This window comes from Mesoplodon bidens (genome assembly GCF_964165515.1).
Source record: "Mesoplodon bidens genome assembly, chromosome: 16".
Taxonomy (NCBI): Eukaryota; Metazoa; Chordata; class Mammalia; order Artiodactyla; family Ziphiidae; genus Mesoplodon; species Mesoplodon bidens.
The window spans coordinates 15,383,425-15,404,035 of NC_138173.1; the positions used below are offsets into that span (position 1 = coordinate 15,383,425).

General features: G+C 42.3%; 1 protein-coding gene across 2 annotated transcripts in view; it reads right to left on the reverse strand.

Annotated features, from left to right (window-relative positions):
* SLCO5A1 (solute carrier organic anion transporter family member 5A1) overlaps positions 1–20,611 on the reverse strand; it is a 124,409-nt gene that overhangs the window by 71,650 nt on the left and 32,148 nt on the right. For both annotated transcript variants that reach the window (XM_081214306.1, XM_081214305.1), the window contains exon 3: positions 2,209–2,341. In XM_081214306.1, coding sequence (XP_081070432.1) covers positions 2,209–2,341 — 133 coding nt within the window. The remainder of the gene's footprint in view (positions 1–2,208; positions 2,342–20,611) is intronic.

Genomic DNA, 20,611 nt, shown 5'->3' on the forward strand with positions numbered 1-20,611 from the left:
TTCAAGGTAGAAGTCTGTTACAAACAGAGCTACTCAATGAACAAAATTCATTTTCAAAGAGACCCCCTAGTATACATTTCTATACTGACAACTTTTATCATTTGTAGAATACTGAGCCATTAAAAGGAATAAAACTACTTGAACATTGATTAAATTCAAAGGACTGAATACTAGCTAACACACATTATGGAGGAAGAACTGCTTAGAGCTCCACATACATAGACTCATTCATTCCTCACGACAACCCTATCAAGTAGGTACGGCAACTATTTCCATTTTATGGATTTAAAAAAACCCTGAGGCTCAGGGAAGTTAAGTAACTTCCCCAAGGTCACACAGTAACTAGGTGGCAGACTGGGATTTAAAACCAGGGGAGTGTGGCTTCAGGGTCTGCACTCAATTGTTCCACTTGGCTACCAACTGGGTGGATGTCTACTAGAAAACTTGTAGAAAACAGCATAAAGCACTTGTAATCTTAAAGCTCCTGCTTCCTTGCCTTCTCCTTGCCCCTGGGCTGTCCTCCTCGCCTTTCTCCTTCCAGATGTTCCCTTATTGCCATGCTCTTCTCATGTAAATCTATACAGAACACAGATTATACATGGGATGTTCATGGATATATTTTAATAATCTAGTTTTCTGAGAACTTTTTAAAAAATCTTTACTCTGAATTATTTCAGAACTGCAGAGCAAACAGTAGAGGCCAAACATTTCACGATTGATCAAGAACTTAAAATTCCTGTGTCATTCCCCTACTGCTGACAAGGGAACGCTCCCTTTTGCATGATTTGAAAATTCTACCAGGCCAGGCTCATCTAGATCTTAGCACTTCCACCTTCAAAGAGTATTTACTTATAAAAATAACAAGTGTTCTAGAATGTAATTAATATTCATTAACTGCTTAGAAAATAGTGTGAAACATTCTCACACAGCTCAAGTTATGAGGTTATTAACTTATAATGAAACACAGAGAGAACACAAGTAGTCTAAGAAACTCTTTGGAAAGTAATTACTTGACACTAGTTTCTAATTAATGAAATTCTCTGTTCTAAAATGAAGATTTCTTATCAATGTATGCCTATTACCAATCCATGTTTAATGAATTGGGGATGCCGATACTTGGAGCGAGTGCTTGCAATCATGAAGAAATAACTCCTTATGTTCAAGATGAGGACTGGGAAGAATTCAAGTGCAGCCCTTGGAGATAGGGATAAGTAACCTATCATCCAAAGTTGGAGTTCTCATTCTAAATACTAAGCTTACTTATTTAGCAAGACAATTAAAGGCTAGCGAGTGAGAGGGTGGCTACATCTCCAGCACACCCAGGGGAAGTAACTATTTATTACCGAGTGAAAAGATTCACTAAGGGTGGGACAGTGGAAACGGAGGGCTAGAGTCCTGGGCAGTGGAGAAGGACAAAGCAGAAACACAAATATAATAAGGAAGTGGGAGAAAATATTTTTTTAAAGGCACAGAAAAGATAATGAAAGCTACGATTAGGCTACACAGGAAAGTTCCGACACAGCTGCGCTCTCCTTTTCCTTCACTCTGCTCTGAAGAAACCAGCCATCTCAAACCTAAAGAATATGGATTAAACTGATGTTCCCAACTCCTCTGTGTTAGTTTCCTATTGCTGTGATAACAAATCACCACAGGCCATGTGGCTTAAGACAACACAAATGTATCATCTTAGAGTTCTGGAGGTCAGAAGTAAAAAATGGGTTGGCAGGACTGCATTCCTTCTGGAGGCTCTAGGGGAAAAGCTGGTTCCTTGCTTGTCCTAGCTTCTGCGATCCACCTGCATTCCTTGTCCCTTCCTCCATCTTTGAGGCACATCACTCCAACGTCTGCTCCAATCATCAAACCTCCCTCTCTTACTCTGACCCTCCTGCCTCTCTCTTTCCCTTGTAAGGACCCTTGTAATTACACTGGACCCACTCGGATCATCCAGGATAATCTCCCCAACTCAAGAGCCTAAACTTATTCACATCAGCAAAATCCCTTCTGCCATGTGAAGGTAACACGTTCATAGGTTCTGGGGATTAGGACAAGGATATCTCTGGGGATTATTATCCTGCCTGCCAACCCCTCCTAGGTGACGTTTAGCTATTTTTCATCTTCCCATTGGGGAAATTCTTATTTTAACTACAAGGGGACTATTACTCTATCAGAATACCAAGTGAAATGAAAGATTTAATAAACGAGTCTTACCAGTTTCCAATGAAACGAGGGTCATCCTGATTAAGGTGGACGGGACTTCTAGGATCAACGTAAAAACCAATAAGAAGTCCACCTAATAAATATCCCACTGCAGGACCAAGTGCTCCCATGACATACATGATGGCTGAGAAGACAGAAGGGGAAATGCGAAATATAACATCGTGTCATTTGTTTCAGTAGTTGTCTAATTTCAGTCATACCATGCATATGTCACAGTTAAATCCAGTTAACAACTTCCAAAAACAGAGAACTTTAGAGATCCTGTCTACGTTGACATTTGGGTTTCAAACCATGTCCTTTACTTAACCGTTCCCTGTTGTCCGCTTAGAACATCAGAACTTCTTTGGTTACTTCTGAAAGTACAGACCTGGGCTAGTTATGAAGGCAGTCACTGGATAACCAAGAGAGGCTAACAGGTAGTCTCAAGATAAGAAAAGAGAAAGAAGTAGACGTCCCTCATCCCAGCTAGAAGATTCTAACGGGCTGAGGGAACTCGAGGCCAGTTTTGCCATGAAGCTGGATTCAGCAGCCTCAAAGCACTAGTATTTTCAAATCACCACTTGAGAATCAAAGAAGACCTCACAGTGTGTTTGGTTTATTGTTAAACGAGGAATATTACTTAAAGGTTAATAAATCTCCTTAAATGGCACGAGAGAGACAGTCCAAATGGAAAGCACTAATGCACAGCTGAATCTGAAAAAATGTTAAAGCACATGTCCAAAGGGAGAGGGGTGTTTACTGTCAGTAGATCAGAAAGGCTGCCATTCTGTCCAAAAACATGTGGCCATCAAAATGGCCTTATAGGAAAAATGACCACAACAGATGCACGGTCATTTCTTTATATTGCTTTCACTGCTGTGATTCAAATTTTTAAAATAAATAACATATTGCCAATTTGTACATCTTGAGGTAGAAGAGGAAATTCCTTGAAAGTCGTAGAAAAATCTAGCTGCACTCCAAACACGTTTCCCCCTGTTGAAACTCAGTTATTTGGGGACAAATCTATAAACACTTTTGAGATACCCCTGTGTGCAAGGCATGATAAACTCAGGTGATACGTGCTTCTCATTTCTGTGGCTTTCGTGCATTTTAACCAAAGAATAAATAAGTGATTTGTCATATCCTTTAAATAGTACCTATTTACCAGAAAGCAAATTTCGACTAGTCACAATCCCTTCGCCTGACTTTATCAGCTGCACCTAAATAAACACTGAATAACCTTATACTTCCTGTAACTTATAACTACAGACAGCAATTTAACACCTGCTAGCACTTTCCTCACCATTTCAAAAGAGAAAAGCACAGTGTTTATTTATCTTACAGAATCATATGATTGTAACAATAAGACATTAGGTTCTTCGGCTTCTCCATCTGTGTTTGGAAATGAAGAACCGAGGCATAGCAGCAAGTAATTGGCATTCTTTTGGACACATGCTTTTAATAAAATAAAATTTGAATTTTGATAAATATCTTGTTAACCTCTCTGTTTATAGCCTAAAACAGAGCTCAAGAATAGAAAGTATTTTTTCAGTTTCAGGTATTCCCATAAGCACATGAAGATAAAATATATGTTTACACCTCCAGGCAAACCAGCGCCATTTACAACTCAAAACTGTAATGAGGCCAAAATGTGACACAAATCATCTCCCCAAAATTGTTCTTCTGGCGTGAAAGAGACTGTCTTACAAACACAGATGGAGGAAAAGGTATTTCCGCCATACTCTTTATGCCTGGGGCACTTGCGTGCAGCATCTTGAAGTGCCAAGAAGCCATGTGCAGGATGTGTGCTGGCAGGACCACTCAATCAGCCGGTGAATGGAAAACCAATGAAATAACGTGCACCAAGAAACCTTAACTGCTTTAGGAACTATAGGTCAAGCTTTTTAAAATTCACCTAGAATCAGAAAAATTCATTTTTATCGTATAGCAAACAATGTTAGGTCCAATGGAATCACTCTCATTAACAGAAATACATATATGTACATCTACATATGTACAACTATATAACTATACTACAGGTTATACTATATGATGTAGTACAATAACTATGCTGCATACATAAGTACGTTTATATATTTATAAATATATATCATACATATATGTATACATAACTTACTACCATAGTCCCATTTAGTAAATAAATCACTCTAGCCACTGAGTTAACATTTGTTAATTCATTAACTAATGGCACTTATTCAGAGCTTTTTAGAGGAGCAAATTGTTAAAGCAAACCACTAACTCCCTCAGTCAAAAATTCCCCATCAGGGGTTTCCCTGGTGGCGCGGGGTTTAGAGTCCGCCTGCCGATGCAGGGGGCGCAGGTTCGTGCCCCGGTCCGGGAGGATCCCGCATGCCGCGGAGCGGCTGGGCCCGTGAGCCATGGCCGCTGAGCCTGCACGTCCGGAGCCTGTGCTCCTCAAGGGGAGAGGCCACACAGTGAGAGGCCCGCGTACCGCAAAAAAAAAAAAAAAAAAGTTACAACTCTTTCCCCCATTCTTCCCGTCGTTTCTCTGATCCATGTTTCTCCTCAGCATGTATCACCACCTAACGCACTTTATCTTTCCTTGGTTCATCTTGTTGATCCCCTGTTCTCCCCGACCGGACCGTAAGCTCCACGAGATCGGGGACACCTGACGGAGGGGTTCACTGCTGTGTCCCCCGTACCCAGCAGTATAGGAGGCATCACCCATACTCACTCCCATTATTCATTACTTCCGTCACCACCACGGAGTCTGCACCGTCTATGGCCATTAACAACAGATGTCAGTGACAAACTCTTCCTCAGTGTCTACCATCTCTTGAGACACTAGCTAATGACACAGATGTCAATCCATATTGCATAGAGTGAACTTGGTAATTTCATGGTTTTTGACTGTCTCATCGGATGTGATTATACTATCATTGGGTTTTTTTCTCATGATGAGGAGCTTGTACTGAGAACACAGGCTATTCGATGAGCTAACAATAGAAACATAAATACAAGTTCCAGTCTTTTCTTCCTGCCCTCTCCGTGGATGGTCTCACACACCTCCTCTTTGAGAGAACGCTGGACCATTCCCTTCTTTTTTTTTTTTTTTTAACATCTTTATTGGAGTATAATTGCTTTACAATGGTGTGTTAGTTTCTGCTTTATAACAAAGTGAATCAGTTATACATATACATATATCCCCATATCTCCTCCCTCTTGCGTCTCCCTCCCACCCTCCCTATCCCACCCCTCTAGGTGGTCGCAAAGCATGAGCTGATCTCCCTGTGCTATGCGGCTGCTTCCCACTAGCTATCTATTTTACATTTGGTAGTGTATATGTGTCCATGCCACTCTCTCACTTTGTCACAGCTTACCCTTCCCCCTCCCCGTGTCCTCAAGTCCATTCTCTATGTCTGCATCTTTATACCTGTCCTGCCCCTAGGTTCTTCAGAACCATTTTTTTTGTTTGTTTTGCATTTTATCTTTTTAAAAACACTTTTCATCTGGGTTTTATTTTTTAATTAACTTTCAAGTTTTTCTTTTAAATCATTGATTACCTTCTAGTTCTCATACCTTAAGTAAGTTTACTTACTTTTTTAGCCTTATTTTTATTAGGCTAATTTTTTTATTTTTAAAAATTTGTTTGATTTCAAACCTTAAATCTTGTTAAACTGCTGAATTTGAACTTATGTTTTTGTATTTGGCGGTTTCTCTTTCTTTTTCTTATCCTTCTGACAAGATCTTCTTTTAACAGTCTTCGTTTATCTTAGTCTTCTCTTACATTTTGCTTATTTTGTGATCAGTTTTAGCAGTAGCTTGTTAGAAGCTGGGCTGGGCCTCGTATCACATCTGGACCCATCTCCCCACTGTCTCTGTGGTCCCGTCCCAGCTTCCCTGCATGGCTGCCCCCACCAGTTAGGGATGGCAGCCTGAGCGACTCAGGGTTAATTCTGCCCTGGGCTCAAGGCTCGCTTTGCACACGGCTTATTTGATTAGCTGGACCCTATGATTGTTGTCTCGAATTATCCAGTAATGAGAAAATTCAAGTTCTAAATCCAAGGTCTGCGATGAATAAGCACTAACAGTAAGACAAGCCAGGCCCGCAGAGTGAAACAGACAAGCCAGAGGGCACCTCGTTCAGTTCCGCCTGCCCTGGGGAGGGTCCTACGGGTTGATCAACCTTCCCAGTGGCTCCCTGAGAGAAGAAGCACAATGCACCCTGCGATGCCAGCCTGCACCTGTTCCACCCCTGCAGTCGGACACCTCCGTTTCTCCATTTCTGGCAGAGTTGAAAGGCCCTCCTTCCTCATCACAAAAGCCCAACTTGGCTACAAAATTATCTCAAATAAGGTTGTTCCGTGAGATCAGCTGCGACCCAGGCAGCATTTCTCTGAAGTCTACGGAATCTGTGTTGGGTAACTCAACCTGCCCCTTGTCGGAGAGCAGGCAATTTTCTCTGCCCTTCTAGGTTCTTCTGGCTGGTCTAAGAATTCAACTGACATGAATCAGATTAACAGGAGAAAAATCACACAAAAGTTTAATAACATGTATACATGGGAGAGACTCAGGAAAACTCAACTCACCAAAAATGGCCAAAGCCATTATACCAAGGCCAAAGCCTTAAACACCAAGTTCAGCTAAAGACAAAAGAGGATGTTGGGGATAGTGGTTCGGGACCTCAAAGGGGAGGAAGGCAACTTCACATGGAGATGGAAAAGCAAAGATTTGGTAAATGAATGCTTGCTGGGCCAGGCAGAGACTCCGGGACACAGAGACAAACTCTAACAGACTTTGGTAGGTTCCCCCCCACCCCCACCCCGTCCACACACCTAGTTCCTCCATAGTTATCTATAGAGATAGCTCCCTTCCCGGAACAGGTCCTCTATCTACACTTTTATGCACTTAGGGGGAAGGTCAAATGTTCTTCCCAAGTCTTTTGGGCCTTGATTATTTCCAGCTCGAAATAATCCCATGCCAAAGAGCTATTTGGGGTGGTAAGTTTTCCTCCCCTACACCCTAAATCCCAAGAAACGACTCCAGAACCCCTCACAGTGGTCAGTAAGGCAACCATGAGCCTCACTGGACCGGGGAAAACGAGGGGCCCAGTCAAAACCAGCAAAGATTCCAGTATCACAGAGGGCTTCGCAGTCACCTCCTTCCCGGCCTTATACCCCAAATGGTTGAGCAGTGCTCCACATCGCAGGGTCACAGGTCACTCACTCAGCCATGCACTCTGTGATGCCAGGCCCTGGGACAAGGAGGGGGCATTGCAAAGGTGAATAAGAGGGGTGCGTGGTCCCCCAGAAAGAAACATGTAAAACCAACTATGATTCAAGGCTCAGTGATTAAATACAACCGACACCAACGACGCGCTGTGGACCACAGGGGAAGCATGATGCATTGTAACAGTTGAGGAGAGAAGACAGACAGAGCTTCATGGAAAAGAGGGCTCCTGGCCTAAGCCTGCAAGGATAGGAGAAAGGACACCAGTGGCTGAGGGGTTCGCATGGCACAGGCGTGGGGATTTGGAAGCGCCCAACATGTTCAGGGAACTGCAGGTGATCTTACACCTGGTGGGGGAGGTAGAGAAGAGAGACCACCACCGCCGCCGCCATCCCCATCCCATCCGGGGGGCTCGGTACCCAGCTGTGTGCAGGCTGCCAGTCCCTCTGCTCTGAGACAGTGAGGGTGGACAGCAGCATCTCCCTGGCTTCCCCTACCATTCAGCATCCTTAAGAAGTGATTTTTCTGTTGTTGAGGAACAAGTTACTTCCACTGTGCAGTGGAGGGCAGGCCTTCTAGAAAGGGAAGTCAGGGCCCTGGGCCTGGGCCTCCTGAGCACTTATTTCTGTCCTCCCACTCCCCTCCCCTCTCCCTCTGACACCAGTCATTGCAACTCAGTCGGGGCGGAGTCCAGGGTACCATGTCATGGCCGGAGGCCTCTCCTGCCACCTCCTCCCTGCTGTCCCCAGCTCTTGGGAGTGTAAACAATTCTCCTTCTCACGCATTCTCCTCATTTATGGGCAGAATTCAGTGAAAGAACCACTACCCTCAACTGGGGCGGGGAGCAGGGACATCTCTTCTTTCCACCTGTTCAGTTTCCGTGCTCCCTTCTTTCAAGAAAAGCCGTTCCGCTTTCCTTTGGGACCATCCATCTCCTCACCGCACAGTCTTGACGGCCTGTCAGTCATGGAGCCCTGTCCTTGGTGGTTCATCGGTGGACGGGGGACGAACCCAGGCCAATCAAGCAGATGCTCTTCTTCCCCTTGTAATAGTTTCCCCCGGCTCCCCACGTGGCTCACCCCGCTACTTCTCCCTGATCTCTGCTCAAATATCACCCCTTAGGGTAGCCAACGCTCACCCCATATCTAACAGGACACCCCGCTCCCCACCCTCACCGTGTCTGATCACCGTACCCTGCTGGAGTTCTCACCGTGGCACACATCACCATACAACATGACGTTTGGGGGTGGCGGGGAGCTGCTTAGTATCTGTCTCTCCCACTGGAATGTCAGTTCTGCGAGAACAAGGACTTTTTCAGGGATGCCTTATCAATCCCTACGCACTGCTGGCCATCGGCACTAATAAACGTCGTTGAACAGAGACACCAGGCAGGCATGGCCTTCCACCCTTGAGTGAAGTAACAGAAGCTGTCAAAGTGGATTCATCCTTGCAACACTGCCCTCCATCCACGGCTCGCGCTCCCTGGATCCCTGGGGCTGCCCTGTCCCGTGTGCCACCTCTATGCCCCTTTCCCATGAAGTGCTGGGTTAGACAGACGTGGTTCCCCGGCTTTACAGTCACAGAGCACTGACCCTCACCCCACCCCACTCCAGGCCTGACCCTTACCTCTGCCAGACCCTCCATGGGCCACCACCCCCCCCGCTGGGCTTCCCAAATCCTCAGAGCCTCTTTATAACTGGCCTGGATTTGCCATACCCTCATTTGAACTTGACCTTTAATGGACCAGCCCCTGCATCCGTGTTGCTCTCCACCACCCACTACTCGTCCCTCTCTATCCACCACTTCCCGTTGTCCCCTCTGGGGCAGGACCTACCTTCTCAGTGCCCCACGTGGCGGTGCATGCCGCTAGGAACTGATGCTGACAGGGGTTTAGGTTACAAGTAAAATTCAGGCTCAGTCTCAGGACCTGGGCTCACACCCAGGATGCTCCCACAGAGAAACGGTTTGCCTACCTGCCTAAGGTCCTCAAATGACCACCAAACCCATCTGGGACATAGTGATAGGAGGTCGCCTTCTTGAATATATTTGGTACCACAGCTACTATACACAACAAGAGGACATGAAAAGCAAGCCACACTTCACTGCAACACAGCAGCAGTGACACCAATGGACACTCAACTTGCCCAGCTCCTTGAAAATTAGCCAAGGTGCTTCATAGCACCGGAGCGCCAGGGTGAAGGAAAGCATTCCCTCACTTATGCCTTACACTCACAAGCACAGGCAGATAAGAGACCTCTGATCTCGGGGTTTTTTTTTTTTTTTTTTTTTTTTTTTTTGCGGTACGCGGGCCTCTCACTGTTGTGGCCTCTCCCGTTGCGGAGCACAGGCTCCGGACGCGCAGGCTCAGCGGCCATGGCTCACGGGCCCAGCCACTCCACGGCATGTGGGATCTTCCCGGACCGGGTCATGAACCCGTGTCCCCTGCATCGGCAGGCGGACTCTCAACCACTGCGCCACCAGGGAAGCCCTGATCTCGGTTATTTTGAGCAGCAACTTTTCTTTCTTTTAAGTGATTCCGTTATTTTGACACAGGCCTGACAGCAAAAGAAGAGCTGCCGCAGCAGTCAGGGAAGAGTCTATCACTTTGCTAAAACATTCAGAGAGCATCTTAGGTCGCAGATGAGATGAGGGAGATGGCTTTAAGTAGATTCCGAGTGTTTTTTCCTCTCTACCAGAGCAAACAGTAGTTGGTTGACACTCACCATCTTTCTTTAGAAATACTTTCAAAGTCATCTGTAGTCTAAAAGGAAACACACAAGTACATATGGAAACAGCCAGTTGCACTTAATTCGTACCTGGGGCATGGTGGGGAGGAGGGTAATGTGCTGTGGCTTAAAACATCAAATTGTTCACCTGTGAGTGACCACTGTCTATAAATTTAATCTAGTCCTCAGGAAGGACCACAGGATAGCTACCATGAAAGCATGAAAAAAAATTAAGTCAAAAATGTTTTAATTTTAATTTGGGGGCAAAAAGAAAGTTTTATTAGAAATAGACTCACAGACATAGAAATTAAACTTATGGTTACCAAAGGGGAGGGGGGAGGGGTAAATTAGGAGTTTGGGATTAAAATATACACACTCCTATATGTAAAATAGATAACCAACAAGGACCTACTATATAGCACAGGGAACTATATTCAATATCTTGTAATAACCTATAATGAAAGAGAGTGTAAAAAAAAATATATATATATATATATATATTTATATATAGATGTATAACTGGGACTTCCCTGGTGGCGCAGTGGTTAAGAATCTACCTGCCAATGCAGGGCACATGGGTTCGAGCCCTGGTCCAGGAAGATCCCACATGCTGCGGAGAAACTAAGCCCACATGCCACAACTACTGAGCCTGCACTCTAGAGCCCACAAGCCACAACTACTGAGCCCCCATGCCACAACTACTGAAGCCTGAGCACCTAGAGCCCGTGCTCTGCAACAAGAGAAGCCACCGCAATGCGAAGTCCGTGCACTGCAATGAAAAGTAGCCCCCGCTCGCCACAAGTAGAGAAAGCCCACGCGCAGCAACAAAGACCCAATGCAGCCAAAAATTAATTAACTAATAAATAATAATAATAAATTAATAACTTTAAAAAAAGATACTGTAATCAAGACAACGTAGTATTGGCTTAAAGACAGACAAACAGATCAATGGAATAGAAAAGAAAGTCCAGAAACAGACCCACACATATATATGGACAACAGGCCTTTGACAAAGAAGTCAAGATAATTCCATTGAAAAAGGATATTCTTTTCAACAAATGGTGCTGAAACCATTAGATATCCATATAAAAAAGGAACTGAAAATAGATCACTGACCTAAATGTAAAACCTAAAACTATAAAACTTCTAAAACAATTGGGGAAAATATTTTTCAACAGACAGTTTACCAGAGAGTATCTGTGGATGGCAAATAAGAACATGCACAATGTTCAGTATCACTAGTCATTAGGGAAGAGCAAATTAAAGCCACAGTGAGGGGAAAGGGGGGAAGTAAATAGGAGCTTGGGATGAACATATACACACGACTATATATAAAATAGATAACCAACAAGGACCTACTGTATAGCACAGGGAACTCTACTCAATATTTTGTAATAGCCTATAAAGGAAAAGAGTCTGAAAATATATATATATATATTTATATATCTGAATCACTCTGCTGTACACCTGAAACACAACATTGTAAATCAACTACACTTCAATTTTAAAAAAACCACAATGAAATACCACTAAACTCCTATTCAAATGGTTAAACTTAAAAAGGTAATTATACCAAGTACTGGTGAGGATGTCAAGCAATTAGAACTCTCACGCACTGCAGAGGTGAAACATAAAATGTTACAGACACTTTGGAAAACAGTTTGGTAGTGTCTTAAGGAGTTAGACATATAACTACCCTATGATTCAAGCATTTCACTCCTAGGTATTTTCACAAGAGATATGAAAACATGTGTCCATACGAAGGGTTACATACAAATATTCAGAGCAGCTCTATTTGTAGGAGCCAAGAACCAGAAACAACAAAAACGTCCATCAAGAGGTGAGCGGATAAACTAATTGTAGTATATTCATACAATGGAATACTATTTAGCAGTACAAAGAAATGAATTATTGATACACACTAAAACATGGATAATCTCAAAATAATTATGCTCAGTGAAAGAAGGTAGACATAAAAGAGTCCATACTATATAATTCAACTTATAAAATTCTAGAAAATGCAAAACTAATCTAAAGTAATAAAAAAAACCAGTCTGTGGTGATGGGTCGGGAGGGGGCCAAGCAGAAGGGAGGGATTACAGAGAAACTCAAGGAAGCTTTTGGCAATGTTGCATAGTCCTGCAGTCTTGATTGTGGTGACGGTTTCACGGGTACATATATATGTCAAAGCTTATCAAATTATATATTTTAATTATGTGCAGCTTACATCAGCTTCACCTCAGGGGAAAAAAAGACATTTTTCTAAAAATGGGTTCTGGTGATGGCTGCGCAATTCTATAAATTTACTAAAAATCATTGGATTATATTCTTCAACTGGGTAAACTTTATGGTACGTAAATTATGAGTCAGGAAGTCATTAAAAAAAGACTAGAAGGAAGCACACCATGTATTGAAAGTTGTTAGCTGAGGGTATTGAAATTACAATGGGATTTTTTCTTGTTTTCTTTATAACGTTCCATATGTTCAGGTTTTTCTAATCGAATACAAATTTTAATAAGCAAAAAAAATTTTTCAAACATACCTTCTGGAATTAGTACTTTTATCTCTTTCAGCTACTAATAATCAGCTAACAAATGTATCATCTTTGTGTAAATTTATAATAAATATATTTTTTAAAACTTGAAGGAAGCCTATACGGGATAATGGACTTTTTTGTTGTTCTTATATCTACGGCACCTCCTACAGGGGCACCTGACACATAGTGAGCACTCAGCGCATACCTGATGGATGAGAACACAGTATCTGTAAAGCAATTCTCCATTTTTTTTATGATCGATCTGCCCAATACTTCATGATGACTTCTCCCAGGCTAAATTATTATAATAATTAGGGATGGGCAAACTACCGGCCAAATCCGGTAAATGAAGTTTTATTGGAACCCAGCCATATGCATTCATTTATACAATATGCGTAATTACTTTCAACCACAGCAATAGAATTGAGTAGTTGCTATAAAGACCGTATGGCCCTCAGAGTAAAATATTTACTATTCAGCCCTTTATAGAAAAAGTTTGCCTGGGAAAGTGGGAGGTACAAACTATCGGGTATAAGATAGGCTACAAGGATGTATTTTACAACACGGGGGATATAGCCAATATTTTTTAATAACTGTAAATGGAGTGTAACTTTTAAAAATTGTTTACAAAATAAAAATTTTTTTAATTCTTAAAATTAAAAAAAAAAGTTTGGCAACCCTTGTAATAAATAATGACAGTCATTTATTGCATATTTACTACCAACTAAATGTTTGCACACATTATTTTGTTTCTCAATTTTCACCTCTAAGGGAGTTATAATCATCTAAGCTATGGATATAAATCACAGAGGTATGGGTGAGATGTGGTTTAAATGCATATCTGGAAAAGCCACTTTTCTATAAATGTGCTATTTTTAATCAATTATCTATGTAGAGTATAAATGTAAAAGTAAGGAATATTTGTATAAAAAAGAAATTCATTTGTAAAGTCCATCTGTCCAAAGTTGGCAATTTCTCAAAGATTTAATTTCTAAGAGTATAAACCCCACATACTATTTTAGTTGAACTATAATTCACTGTGAAGTAGAATAACTATCTTCCAGAAACTACACTAGGCACTTTACATCTTCTATGCCACTCGACACTAACAACTCCGTGGAGGAAAAAAATATATTTTCGTTCTCAATTTACAGATGAGAAAGCTGAGTCCCTGAGCAGTTAAGATCAGCAATTAGTAAGTAAGAGAGCCAAAATCAGAACTTGGCTCTATCTGAAACCAAAGCCCATCTTCTCTCCATTTGTGGACACATGTCTCCAAAATACAAAAAAGCAAGAGTTTAATTATAAGAAGTATATAGGGGAATTCCCTGGCAATCCAGTGGTTAGGACTCCATGCGTTCACTGCCAAGGGCGCAGGTTCAATCCCTGGTTAGGGGACTAGGATCCCATATTAAAAAAAGAGAGAGAGAATTGTATAGGTCTCTACTGCCAAGGAAATTAAACCTATTAGAGCTGAAAATCCCAAAATATTTTTGGAACTGTTAGTAGCAGGAGTTTTAGAAGCATTCTAAATAAAAAAGAAGCTCGCTATTTAGATTTCCGTCTCCAGTTTCATCCCTAATTGGCTGCCATAAGGATGGCAGAGAAACCTACATTACCTGAAAAATACATTCCAAATATGTTGTATGACATTGACTTCAATATTATGGTGAAGACTGAGAAGAGCACACCAACTGTTAACAGCAGATTAAATTTATCTCCTGGGAAGGATGTCACTGCCAAGAAACACCTTCCAGGTAAACAGCCACAGGTATGACACAACTCCTGTTTTCTTTCCAGGCACTCAAAGAAGCATGATTCTCCCAGGAAAGATCCAAGTCTAGAGCAACCCTTAGACATAAGAGAATAATCTCATGTGCAAATGTCCCTGCAGTCACTGGCATCATCGCGGCCATCCACTGGATTTAAGAGACATTCGAGTGACATAAATTTTCCAGGACAGCTTTAATGTTACCCTCCCACCACCCCATCAATCCACAGAAATTAGTTCTATCACAGTAGGTGCTTCCAGTAGGGCTCACTATAAAACTTATTCTTGTATTTAGAGAAGCGTTCATACTCAAAGTCTACAGTCACTGACGGGAGAACTATTACCAAAAGATAACACTGGGCACTGATTATATGTAAGATACTGTGCTAAACGCCTTTATATGTATTTTCTCACGTCAACTTCACAGCAGCCTTATGAGGTATATACTATTGTCCTAATTTAAGGCATTCTCCTTTCTTTTTTTTTTTTTTTTTTTTTTTGCGGTATGCGGGCCTCTCACTGTTGTGGCCTCTCCCGTTGCGGAGCACAGGCTCCGGATGCGCAGGCTCAGCGGCCATGGCTCACGGGCCCAGCCGCTCCGCGGCATGTGGGATCTTCCCGGACCGGGGCACGAACCCGTGTCCCCTGCATCGGCAGGCGGACTCTCAACCACTGCGCCACCAGGGAGGCCCAGGCATTCTCCTTTGCAATCACCTCATTGATGAAGGGATAGAATAAATTCAACCCAATTAAAAACAGATAATCCCTGACTCTTTGTTACCTAACAATAATGAAGATAATTTATCAATACAAGCACTTTTACTAAGTTACTATACTCGCCACCATGGATTTGCCCTCATCTCTTCCCTACTCATGTGGCCAGACTCCCACAGAGACACCTGAAGTGTGAAATCAGAAGAGCCTTAAGTCGTTTCAATTCATGGCATCCAGCACTACGACACATCAACCTCTTCTTATGAAGAGTAACTTTATTCTTTCTAACTTCTGATACATTTCTGATCAATCGAAATTCTGACCTATACATGCCCTAAATTGACATACCTTTTTTCCCCCACTGGAAGTTGCGACGGTTAATTTTATGTGTCAACTTGACTGGGTAAGGGATGCCCAGACAACTGGTAAAACTATTTCTGGGTGCGTCTGTGAGGGTGTTTTTAGAAGATTAGCATTTGCGTCAATAGACTGAGTAAAGAGATCCACCCTCACCAAAGTGTGTGGGCATGATCCGATCCTATGAGGGGCCCAGATAGGACAAAAAGGTGGAAGCAGGGAAAATTCTCTCTCTTCTTGAGCTGGGATGTCCACCTTCCCTTGTCCTCAGACATCGGAGCTCTCAATTCTCATGCCTTCAGACTCCGGAACTCACACCAGCAGCCCCTCAATTCTCAGGCTTTTGGACTTGAACTGAAGGTCATCCCCAGCTTTCCTAGTTCTCCAGCTTGCAGATGGCAGACTGTGGGACTTCTCAGCCTCTATACCCACATGAGCCAGCTCCTACAGAAATCTCCTCGTATAAATATATAACTCCTATTCTGTTTCTCTGGAGAAGCCTAACATAGGTTTGCTTCAAATAGCTAACTTTTCCTTTATGTCATACGATTATCATAATTAAGCGGTATCCAGCCACTGACCTGAAAGAAGCTATTAGCTTCACAGGCAGACCTAGTCATCAGCACCTGCATCTGCTTTCTCACGACTGTAATTAATCAAGGTTGTCTTTGTTAGCTAATAACATGAGCTCAGGTCCAGGATCTCTCAGCCCAAACCCTTGAGGCTGGATGTGCCTTGGAATGAAGACTTTTTCACATTTTACAAAAGTAAAGGGTGAGTGATGCTGTATATTATGCAGCTCCCCCAGCAGAGCCTGGAACGGTGCTCCAAAATCAGGCGTGCTGTTGTTTCTGCAACAATGAATGAACGAATATTCACACTAAGTGTGATTTAAAAACTAGCCACCATCAGATCAGGCCTGGTTTTGCCATGGAATAAGTTGCAAAACTAACTTTTAGATTTCAAAGTAGCAGTAGAAAATGTTTGAAATGATTATGAGAATTGGCATATGAGAATAGGTGCCAGGCACCAGCTATGCATCATCCCTCAAGAGTGTGTGACTCGACCGATTAAAGAACACTTCCCAAATTTCAGATCAAACCCAATATTGGCATGAGCCCTTTATTTGATTGGATTTCTCCTTTTGAATATTACTCCTACCTCTCTTTGATTATAAGATTTCAGTATCATTAGAAATCTACATAGCAAGTCAAGAGGTAGATTTAAAAGAAAAAATAATCACAAAATTTCAAATTATTTCAGGGGATTCAGACAACCACAGGATCAACCCTTAGGTTATTCACTAGTTCTGCTCCTTTGACCAAAATTATATGTTGATGATCACCCCCTTAAGGCCGTTTTGCTTCTTTTAGTGAATTTCTGTATGATCATCCCATAATTCTGAAATGTATGTTTATTCTATCACTAGTAGGAAAAACGCAGTTTAAAAAAAATAAAAGGCAGTTGAAAAGCTCAAAGTATTCATATTGAATTGGAGAGTAATTTGCTGAGTCCAAAACTAGCATCCAGACACCAGGGCAAATCTCATTACCTGTCCTAGGTCATGGTCACAGTAAGCAGCTTAAGTGATCCAGTCTTCCTCACTGTCTACTCCACATTTACCCTAGTAATTTGGATTAGTCCTCCTCCAAACCCTGCCAGCTCAGCTTGAAAAATGCTGGCCTACATTATATCTTTTGGGATTTCTTATAAACATGATACTCAAAGAGTCACAAACATTGTAATGTATGAGACTGCAGTGAGGGTGGTAGTAATCCCTTATACCTCCCATGAACAGTTCAAGCTAACAGCCCCAGTATAAAATGATTACATGTGTAATTACCATTTTTAATGTGCATTTGGTTCAAACAATGAATCAGACACTATAACAATAGAACGTATGACCATCTTATTCCTTAAATAAGATGCTTTCCTACTGTGCCTCTTAATTACAGCACAAGGGAAGCATTCCAACAAAAATCATAGTGTTAGGATGATCTAAAATTATCTCCCCACAGATATGAACGTTTTTGCTGTAGCAAATATCTTAGCTTGGATTCCCCCAGAAGCAGAGCCTAAGACAAGGATTTGAGTCCAAGTAGTTTAGCATGATTCTGGAATACATAGATACTGAGCTTAGGGAAACCCCACACAGTGCTGACTCATCTAAATACCATCTGACTCTGAAAAATCCTCAAACATATATATTAATTTGTACACACATAATCATCGATTTTATTTCTCTGTGCGTGTGTGTTCCAGCCCCCAAGAAACACGTTTTGTTTTCAAGCAGTAGAAATTGGCTGTGCCTCTCAGCCAATAACTGGGGTGAAGATGTCTGCACAGTTCTTGGCTTCCTTTTTGGCCATTTATTTGTGAACAATTTTGACCCCCGTTGTCCAAAAAAAACATATACAAGTAATAGTGCTGGACACGTGAGCCAAACAAACCTAGGAGGGGAATAAGCCTGGAGGTGAAAGAGCAAGTACCTGTAAGTTTGATGTTCGCTGAGAGTCGTCAAGGACATGGTCAAGGACACAGAGGGTGAAGGAAGCCCTTTGGTATTCTGAGGGCGTCATAAACAGAACTGCAGCCCAGGAAGATGCATCCACAACTGAGAGAGGTGAACTAGGAAGAATAAGGCCAAAGGCAGTCACGACTCCAGGGGACTTGAGGGGAACTGAAAGCCATTGCCAAGACTGCCGTTACATGACATACATTCCTTTCAAATGTTACTCACATCTTTACAAAAAAAGAAAAAAGAAAAGGAAAAAGAGCAAAAGGTTGGGATTTCCCTGTTGCACTGGCATCAGATGGTCCAGAGCTGGGGCTTCCTATACTTGCCCCATGTGCAGTCTCCACACTCCAGAGGTTCTGTGATCACAGCCGCTTGCTGTCTCATTCCTTGCTTGCTAGGAAGAGCCAGCCTTGGGTGTTCCGGGGTAAGTTTCAAGGAAGCACAAACTGGAGGCAAGGACATGCATATAGCCAGCCAGCATTATCACTCTGCAGGAAGGGAAATGTAAGATCTCTGCAAAACCCGGATGGCAGCAGGCACCATAAAACTGGCAGGTGCTGTAAATCCAATACATGGATGTACTGAGTCGGGAGATATATTAGTCCGCTCAGGCTGCTGTTGCAAAATACCAGACTGGGTGGCTTAAACAACAGGCATTTTCTCATAGTTATGGAGACTAGAAGTCCAAGATCAAGGTGCTGGCGAAGTTGGTTTCTGGTGAGACCTCTCTTCCTGGCTTGCAGACGGCCACTCTCTCACTGTGTCTTCACATGGCCTTTCCACCGTGCATGTGTGGGGAGAGAGAGCTCTGGTGTCGCTTCCTCTTCTTATAAGGACACCAGTCTTACTGAATTAGGGCTCCAGCCATTGACCTCATTAACCTTAATTATTCCTGTAAAGTCCCCATCTCCAAATACAGTCACTGGGGACTAGAACTTCAACATAAATTTTGGGGAGGACACATTTCAGTCCATAACAGAAAGTGAGAGCCTTTTTAAAAAAATCATTATATTGTTTTTTTTAATAAATTTATTTATTTATTTTGGCTGCGTTGGGTCTTCGTTGCTGCTCACGGGCTTTCTCTAGTTGAGGCGAGCCGGGGCTACTCTTCCTTGCAGTGCACGGGTTTCTCATTGTGGTAGCTTCTCTTTGTTGCGGAGCATGGGCTCTAGGTCCACAGGCTTCAGTAGTTGTGGCGCACGGGCTTCAGTAGTTGTGGTGCACAGGCTCAGTTGCTCCGCGGCATGTGGGATCCTCCCAGACCAGGGCTCGAACCCGTGTACCCTGCATTGGCAAGTGGATTCTTAACCACTGCGCCACCAGGGAAGTCCCCATTATATTTTTAAATTACAGTCATTAAAAATTGCGCTGTTTGTTCACTAGAAGAAAAATATTAAAGTCGTGACAAAGATTCAATACATTAAAAAATGTCTGCGATGTAATTTTCCCCTCCTTCCTAGTCTGCACTGCTGCTCTGCGGCCTCTCATCGGGCACACGTTCAGTGTTCACTACATGCCAGGTACTTGGCTTCATGGAAGATGACGGAAACAATAACCTCCCCCAAAAAAGCAAACAACCCAATCAAGAAATGGGCAGAAGATCTAAACAGATATTTCTCCAAAGAAGACATACTCATGGCCAAAAAGTATATGAAAAGATACTCAACATCACTAATTATCAGAGAAATGCAAATCAAAAGTACAATGAGGTATCACCTCACACCGGTCAGAATGGCCATTATCAAAAAGTCTACAAACAATAAATGCTGGAGAAGGTGTGGAATGTACTGTCTGTGGGAATGTAAATTGGTACAACCACTATGGAGAACAGTATGGAGGTTCCTTAAAAAACTAAAAACAGAACTACCATGTGATCCAACAATCCCACTCCTGGGCATATACCCTGAGAAAACCATAATTCGAAAAGATACATGCACCCCAATGTTCATTGCAGCACTATTTACAATAGCCAAGACATGGAAACAACCCAAATGTCCACTGACAGAGGAATGGATAAAGAAGATGTGGTACATATATACAATGGAATATTACTTAGCCATAAAAAAGAACAAAATAATGCCATTTGCAGCAACATGGATGGACCTAGAGATTGTCATACTGAATGAAGTAAGTCAGACAGAGAAAGACAAATATCATATGGTATCACTCATATGTGGAACCTAATTTTTAAAACTGATACAAATGAACTTATTTACAAAACAGAAACAGACTCACAGACATAGAAAACAAACTTATGGTTACCAAAGGGGAAATGTGGGCGGGGGGGAGGATAAATCAGGAGCTTGGGATGAACATATACACACTACTATATATAAAATAGATAATCAACAGGGACCTACTGTAGAGCACAGGGAACTCTACTCAGTGCTCTGTGGTGACCTAAATGGGAAGGAAATCCAAGGAGGAGGGGATATATGTATACATGTGGATGATTCACTTTGCTGTACGGCAGAAACTAACACAACATTGTAAAGCAACTATACTCCAGTAAAAAAAGTCAAATGCATAAAAAATTATAAATCTATGTTAAAGGGTATATAATAAATAAATATGTAACTTGA